The sequence below is a fragment of the Papio anubis genome, chromosome X (assembly GCF_008728515.1).
Source record: "Papio anubis isolate 15944 chromosome X, Panubis1.0, whole genome shotgun sequence".
NCBI lineage: Eukaryota > Metazoa > Chordata > Mammalia > Primates > Cercopithecidae > Papio > Papio anubis.
Window position 1 is genome coordinate 115,138,064 of NC_044996.1, and position 8,065 is coordinate 115,146,128.

Consider the following 8,065-nt stretch of genomic DNA (forward strand, 5'->3'; position numbering starts at 1 on the left):
TCTGGGCCAAGAAATGTGGACATACAAAAAAAGTAGGATAAAATCTTCTGGGTGGAAACTATGTGTGTGTGGCTTCCCTAGGAGAGACAGAACTGTGGCAGTGCTCATACAGGAACACCTCCTAACCCTGAAGTTATTCCATGTTGTCCTAAAATGGTTGATACATCCACCACTTACCATGTAACAAACATTATTATAAACACTTTACACAAATTAATCCATGTCTAAAAATTACCTCACAGACACTGTTGTGCATGTTTGACAAATGAAGAAACTGAGGCACAAACAGCTTAAGTAACTTTCCTGTAATAGGCTCAATAATGTCCAAAGATGTCCACGCCCTAACCCTTAGAACCTGTGCATTTGTTAACTTATGGAATGAAAAGGCCTTTGCATATGTGATCAAGTTAAGAATTTTTGGATAGAGATACTATCTTGGATTATCTGAGTGGGTCCATTATAATCACAAAGATTCTTATAAGAATCAGAGAAGGGGATGGAAGCAGAGGCCAGAGTTAAGTGATCAGATGTCAAGGAGCTTAGGCAGCTTCAAGAAGCTAGAATAAGTAAGGAAATAGATTCTTTCCTACAGCTTCCAGAAGAAATGTCACCCTGATTTTAGCTCAGTGAAACTGATTTCAGACTTCTGGCTTCCAGAATTATAACACAAAAAATCTGTGTTGTTTGTGTTGACTTAAACCACTACATTTGTGGTAAGCAAAGCAGCAACAAGGAAACTAATACATTGCCCAAGTTTACGATGCTACAAAGTGGCAGGGCGAGGATTAAAACTGAGGCGATCTAGTGCTAGTTACAGGGATTTAACCACTGTGTTATTTAGGGCCTCTCGCAGGCAGAATAAAATTTCACCCTGCAAGCAAAATGGGGGTCTCCTAGGTTTTCCTCTTATGCTGAGAATTCCAGGTCCTGGAGAAGAAGAAAAAGAGAAAGAAAGAGAGAGAGAGAGAAGGAGTGAGAGAGGGAAGAAGGAAGGAAGGAAGGAAGGAAGGAAGGAAGGAAGGAAGGAAGGAAGGAAGGAAGGAAAAAAGCAAAAACAGAAAGAGGGAGGATGGGAGGGAGGGAAAAAGTAAAAATGATTCTACACCAGCTGGTATATACCAATACCCTTCCCTGCCCCATGTCTTCACAGCTGTGTGGCAAGTGAAGACCAATGGATCCAGGCTTCCTGATGCTTGTATTTATCATGATTCACTTAGGAAGGGTGGGGAAAGAAATGCTAATTACACATTTACCAATGGAATACTTTTACAAGGATCAAAATTTCTCGCTGCAGCCATGAAAAAGAATGAGAGCTGGCGGCCATTATCCTTAGCGAAATAACGCGGAAACAGAAAACCAAATTATCACATGTTCTCACTTGTAAGTGGGAGCTAAATAAAGAGATCACATGGACACTAGGAGGGAAACAACAGACACTGGAACCTACTTGAAGGTGGAGGGTGGGAAGAGGGAGAGAATGAGAAAAAATACCTATTGGATACTATATTACCTGGGTGACGAAATAATCTGTACACCAAACCCCCACGACAAGCAATTGACTTATATAACAACCCTGACATATACTCCTGAACCTAAAAGTTAAAAGAAAAAAAAAAAACATATACTAAAATGAAAACGATTCTCACTGTAACAATATTATCCCCTCGTGATTATTATATTCCTAAGTTTTAGGCACTTTTACATTCTGCTCGCTGCCCCCAGCTCTCTTAACACAGCATCCAGGACATAGTGGGCGCTTATAAATACTGATGGAATTAAACTGAGCGCTTATGCTAGCATATTTAGACCAGTGCTTTTCAAACGTCAAGGTGCATGTGAATCCCTGGGGACACCGTTAAAATGCAGATTCAGAGTTAGAAAGTCTGGTTGGAGCCTGACATTGGGCATTTCCACCGAGTTCCCATATGATGTTTGTCTATGTTCTGTATTTTTCAAGGTCTCAGAAAATGAGACCTCCCTATCCATATACAAATATGAGTCTCACAAACTGTGAAAATTTAATGAAAGTTTACAAAGAGCATAGAAGTAGATGTTTCCTCTTTTCCCCTACCCTCCCAATAAAGGGAACAAATTAGATGCGAGGGTTCAATGGAAAGAGTTGCAACAGCATCCAGGCGCTCGCTCTCCTCCGGTCTTCCTGAGAGACAGGGAAAGGGGTAATGAGAGGAAGGAGGGAAGTGTCCAGGAGCTCCCACGCTGCTGTTCCTTTTCCATTTTCAGCTTTTAAAGAACACCCGCCCCTTCGAACCACCGAGGTCATGGGCGAACACACCGGAGCGCAGCACCGCGCCCCCCCTGCCCGCCTCCGCGCCCTTGCCCAGACCGAGGCGGCCGACGCGCCTGCGTGCGCGCTAGGTATAAATAGGTCCCAGGAGGCAGCCACTGGGCAGAACCGGGCTGCGGGAGCCGCGGGCCATGGCGGGCGAGAACCACCAGTGGCAGGGCAGCATCCTCTACAACATGCTTATGAGCGCGAAGCAAACGCGCGCGGCTCCTGAGGCTCCAGAGACGCGGCTGGTGGATCAGTGCTGGGGCTGTTCGTGCGGCGATGAGCCCGGGGTGGGCAGAGAGGGGCTGCTGGGCGGGCGGAACGTGTCGCTCCTGTACCGCTGCTGCTTTTGCGGTAAAGACCACCCACGGCAGGGCAGCATCCTCTACAGCATGCTCACGAGCGCAAAGCAAACGTACGCGGCACCGAAGGCGCCCGAGGCGACGCTGGGTCCGTGCTGGGGCTGTTCGTGCGGCTCTGATCCCGGGGTGGGCAGAGCGGGGCTTCCGGGTGGGCGGCCCGTGGCACTCCTGTACCGCTGCTGCTTTTGTGGTGAAGACCACCCGCGGCAGGGCAGCATCCTCTACAGCTTGCTCACTAGCGCAAAGCAAACGCACGTGGCTCCGGCAGCGCCCGAGGCACGGCCAGTGGGCGCGTGGTGGGACCGCTCCTACTTCGCGCAGAGGCCAGGGGTTAGAGAGGCGCTACCAGGCGGGCGGGCCATGGGGCTTCTGTACCGCTGCTGCTTTTGCGGTGAAGACCACCCGCAGCAGGGCAGCACCCTCTACTGCATGCCCACGAGCACAAATCAAGTGCAGGCGGCTCCGGAGGAGCGGCCGAGGGCCCCCTGGTGGGACACCTCCTCTGGTGCGCTGCGGCCAGTGGCGCTCAAGAGTCCACAGGTGGTCTGCGAGGCAGCCTCAGCTGGCCTGTTGAAGACGCTGCGCTTCGTCAAGTACTTGCCCTGCTTCCAGGTGCTGCCCCTGGACCAGCAGCTGGTGCTGGTGCGCAACTGCTGGGCGTCCCTGCTCATGCTTGAGCTGGCCCAGGACCGCTTGCAGTTCGAGACTGTAGAAGTCTCGGAGCCCAGCATGCTGCAGAAGATCCTCACCACCAGGCGGCGGGAGACCGGGGGCGACGAGCCACTGCCCGTGTCCACGCTGCAGCCCCATTTGGCACCGCCGGCGGAGGCCAGGAAGGTGCCCTCCGCCTCCCAGGTCCAAGCCATCAAGTGCTTTCTTTCCAAGTGCTGGAGTCTGAACATCAGTACCAAGGAGTACGCCTACCTCAAGGGGACCGTGCTCTTTAACCCGGGTAAGGGTACTGGCCTTGGGCGCCGGCTTTTCCCAGCTCACAAAAGCATCAGGCAGTGCCTATCTAGGGGCGCGGGCAGTAAGGAGTTTTCAGTGATCAGGAGAGTGTCGGGACAAAGGTGAAGAAATCATGACTAACTCAGCAGAGTTGGGGTGGGGGGCTCCAGGAACCACTTCTCCTGGGTGGGCTGCTGTCAGAAACTCAGCCAAGAGGAGGGGAGTTGTTTGTTTAGGTTTGTACTTAGCTCTTTACACGTTTCTTACTACAGAAAAGTTTGTGCCTTCATGGGAAATGGTTATTCTTTCTTTAGCTTTCTTTGAAGTCCAGAGCATATCTTTTTCTAAAAAAAGTTTTTGCTCACTGAAGATTCTGCGACATCGATTTCTGAAACTCCATTCTGAAATTTACTAGAACCTTTTTTCGGGGGAGGAGATCTATTAAGGCTAGCAAAAAAGGAAACATTTGTTAAAGGGTCCCATAGAGAGACTATTCCCTAGGGACACTGTCAGACAGTACACTGGATGTAGTGTTTCATGGGCCTGCCTCTGAATGGTTATTTGTATGGTCCTAAGCATCTGGACTATCCCTTCCTCCAAATCTCTGTGAAGAATATCAGGTTGGCAAAGGGATAAGAAAAAAAAAAAAGTCACTTTAGGGACTGAGAGCAGGAACACTGTATTTTAGAATTCAAAGAGACTTTAGAGACCTCCTAATCAACCCCCTTTGCTCTGTAACCTTCCCCCACCGCATTTTACTGTGTAGGTGGATGTGTCCCAAGGTCCCAAGTGACCTTACTCCAAAGTAAATGGCTGGTGTGTTGTGGCACCTGAGGGTCCTATCTTCTGGGCCCTGTGGGATGTCGGCTGCACCAAACTTTCAGGTTGTCTGTTGGGTGCAGGACACACTGTCCCACAGGGTGCAACCAAATCACTGGGAGAACATCTCCCTGGACAGCCAGGCACCTTGTCTTGGGTGTTTCTCCCCTACTAGAATCATCTTCAACCAGCGTCCTTTTGAAATGATTGAAGTGGAAAAAAATTTTCCAGGCAACTTGAGTTGGGATAGTTTCCATAATGCTCCTTTTGTATCTTTTTTCCCTGGTGCTGGAATCTTTGATTATGTCCTGGCCCCCTGCCTGGCATTTTTGAGAGTGCATAATATGTATTAATATATTTAATATATATATTTAATATATTTAAATTTATTATATGGGATATACAAAAGACAAACAGCAAAGAGAGGCCTCAGTCTCAATAGGCGTTACCTTTCTCCCCAATATAGGTACATTTGAGTTTCAAACACACTCAGCTTAGCTGGTTAAACTCATACTGAGAAAGGATTAGGAAAAGTCAATCAAGAACAAGGAAGAAGTGTGCGCGTGTGTGTGTGTGTCTGTGTGTGTGTGTGTGTGTGTTAAAAGTATATAAAACAGGGTCAAGGGAAAGAGGGAAACTATTGATACTGAAACTAATGGAATGTAAATTTCTGGAAGGTGAGCCCCTTTCACCTTTATATCCCAACAGGACAAGGAACGTAGTGGATGATTAATAATACTAGCTGAAGGAATAAGAAGACTGTTTTCCAAATTATCTTGAGAATCATCTGTGACCCTTATTATGAATGCAGATTTGCAGACACTGGGCTAGAGCTACTGAATCAGAATCTATAAGGCAGGAGCCTAGAAAGACTTTTATCTACTCCCTCCCACCCTCAACTACACACACACAGGTACTTCTTATGCACAGGCAAGTCTGGAAAACAATGGTATAAGCAAAAAGGTAACATATAATAGACACTGGGGTGAGCTGAGGTCTCTATGTCATGAAACGTGAGGTTTGAACGAATTATTATCCCACCAAATACACACACACACACGCACACTTCTTCCTTGTTCTTGATTGACTTTTCCTAATCCTTTCTCAGTATGAGTTTAACCAGCTAAGCTGAGTGTGTTTGAAACTCAAATGTACCTATATTGGGGAGAAAGGTAACGCCTATTGAGTGTGGCCTCTCTTTGCTGTTTGTCTTTTGTATATCCCATATAATAAATTTAAATATTTTAAATATATTAAATATATTACATATATATTATATATTATATAAGATATATATAAAATATATTAATATATATTAAATATATATTAAATAAATATATATAGAAATATATATTAAATATATATTAAATATATATATGGGTTGTCTTTTGTATATCCCATATAATAAATTTAAATATATATATATATATATATATATATGGGTTCAAACTTAAGGAGATATAAAACTGTGGAGTCCATTTGCGTTTTCTCTGCCCTGACCTTATTTTGAAGGCCAGTTTGTGTGTGTCTGTGTTGGGGGGAACCACTTGGGTGGGGAGAAGGTAAAGGGGTATATTGTGAACACAGAGAGAAGTAATGTGGCATTCACAAGATGAAGTTTCCACAAGTCATGAATCTAGACCTAGAGAAGCTTCAGATTTCTGGTGGTGTTTCATGCAAGCCTCTTCCTACTTTCGTCGACGGAATTCAAACAAAACAAAATTGGGTCTTAAGCCTGGATCTCAAGTGGTAGGTAGTAGGGGATGATAATGTGTGAACTAGGGTAATCAGAATTGGAATATGGATTAAAATTCTTGCTTTAATTTTGTTCTTATTTTATTTATGAGATTTGATATTTGCCTGTAATAGGAGTGCCTCTCGCCTATTACCATTAATATATTTTTTTAAGAACACCGGTTCTGCTGCTCTGTGATGATTGGCATGGTGTTTTTAAAATACTTTTCCATTGAATTTTTTAGGAAAAGGGAAGGAAAATGATTACAATCATCATTAGCATCATTTAAACCAAGTGGTCAACTGCTAATTACTTGAATACAAGTTAAAGAACTTTGCAATGATATTATTATCATGGAAGATCAAAGGACCTTCAAAAGCAGCCTCCTCTTATTACTTTCCTTATAAAAACTTACATGCTCTTAAACTTTCCTGCATTGTATTTCATTCACTTTTACTTAGGTATCACACTATACTGCAAAAGGTCATGTGTTTTCCATTACAAAAGTTATTTTTGAATCATGGTGCAATTCGTGATGTTTTCATGTTTACTTTTTAAACTTTTAATGACTATAAGAATGTTCAAAAACTTCTTACTCTGATATTTTTGAAAAGAGCCTTTTCGAATATTCATAAGAATCATTCTTTTATTTTTTTCAAAACCTTCCCCGATACAGAAATCATGGTACAATGAGCTAAGTGGCTATTGTTAGCTTTCAAATTATTCGGGGCCTCTAGACTAATATTGGCCTGCAGCCAAAGAGGTAAAATGAAACTGTGTGTCAAAGTTTGTGGCTGTGAAGTTTACCACCATTGGCTGAACGATCAGTATAATGGTGGGAAGTTCAAAGAAGAATGGTAAAAGCATTTGTCATCTGGCAACGCTTCTTGTTTCTCATGGCTTGTTTCTCATAGGTAAAGTGCCCACCTCTTGAAATATCATGAACTTCTTCATATTTGCATAGAAAGTGAACTGGAGTGATGATCCATTAAACTATATTCTACGGTCATATTAAATTGTGTGCATTTGTTGGCTCATGACCAGTGTATTTGCAAACGTGTGCATACAAACATAGTGAATATTAAGTAAGAGTGATCACATGATGTTTCATTCTTGGACATGTTGCTTCTGAAAACTTAGACTGGTTTGGCATTTTACCCTTTTAACCAGGAAGCTTGGGGTCTTTTTTAATTGGGACGAAACAGAAATGGGCATTTTTAAAAAGCTATCTAAGGACTCTGTGGTGAGCTGTTTTATAACAAAGAGATTTTTCTCCCTCCAGACGTGCCGGGCCTGCAGTGCGTGAAGTACATTCAGGGACTCCAGTGGGGAACTCAGCAGATACTCAGTGAACACGCCAGGATGACGCACCAAGGGCCCCATGACAGATTCATCGAACTGAATAGTACCCTTTTCCTGCTGAGATTCATCAATGCCAATGTCATTGCTGAACTGTTCTTCAGGCCCATCATTGGCACAGTCAGCATGGATGATATGATGCTGGAAATGCTTTGTACAAAGTTGTAAAGGCCTGTGGGCCACACAAATGCAGTAGTGCAGTTCACCATGAGGGAAGAATAAAGAGCTGTGGGCAAAAGAGTGTAAAATATTTTAAAATAAACTTTCTTATTATTTTTACATGCAGAGTATTTTGTATTCAATTAAAGAAATACTTTTCTTCCAGACAGTGATAAATTTCTCTGTTCCATAGTTAAAGAAGACATTTCCCAACAGGTAACGTATCTCTGTACATCTTTTTAAAAATAGCAGGGTACTACTATAATAAGCTGTTTTCACAAGTGTAGCAATTTCAGGGAACCTACTCAAATCAAATTTGTACATATTGTTATAATAAATGTTAAGGTCTTAACCATTAACTTGATTGAAAAAGGTTTCAGCAGGGTTTAAGTA

The 8,065-nt window shown here is 43.6% G+C and overlaps 1 protein-coding gene across 1 annotated transcript; it reads left to right on the top strand.

The window, feature by feature from the left end:
* Nucleotides 1-1,456: 1,456 nt before the first annotated feature.
* NR0B1 (nuclear receptor subfamily 0 group B member 1) lies at nt 1,457-7,792 on the top strand. The gene is made up of 2 exons (XM_003917537.3): nt 1,457-3,604; nt 7,437-7,792. The coding sequence occupies exons 1-2, from the start codon at nt 2,437-2,439 to the stop codon at nt 7,679-7,681; spliced, it is 1,413 nt and encodes a 470-aa protein (XP_003917586.1). The 5' UTR covers nt 1,457-2,436; the 3' UTR covers nt 7,682-7,792.
* The last annotated feature ends 273 nt before the right edge of the window (nt 7,793-8,065 follow it).

Excerpts from the sequence above, each read along its gene's own strand:
- NR0B1 (XM_003917537.3), top strand. The coding sequence starts at position 2,437 with ATGGCGGGCGAGAACCACCAGTGGCAGGGCAGCATCCTCTACAACATG. Across the intron at positions 3,605-7,436 it reads GACCGTGCTCTTTAACCCGG|ACGTGCCGGGCCTGCAGTGC; the intron begins GTAAGGGTACTG and ends TTCTCCCTCCAG.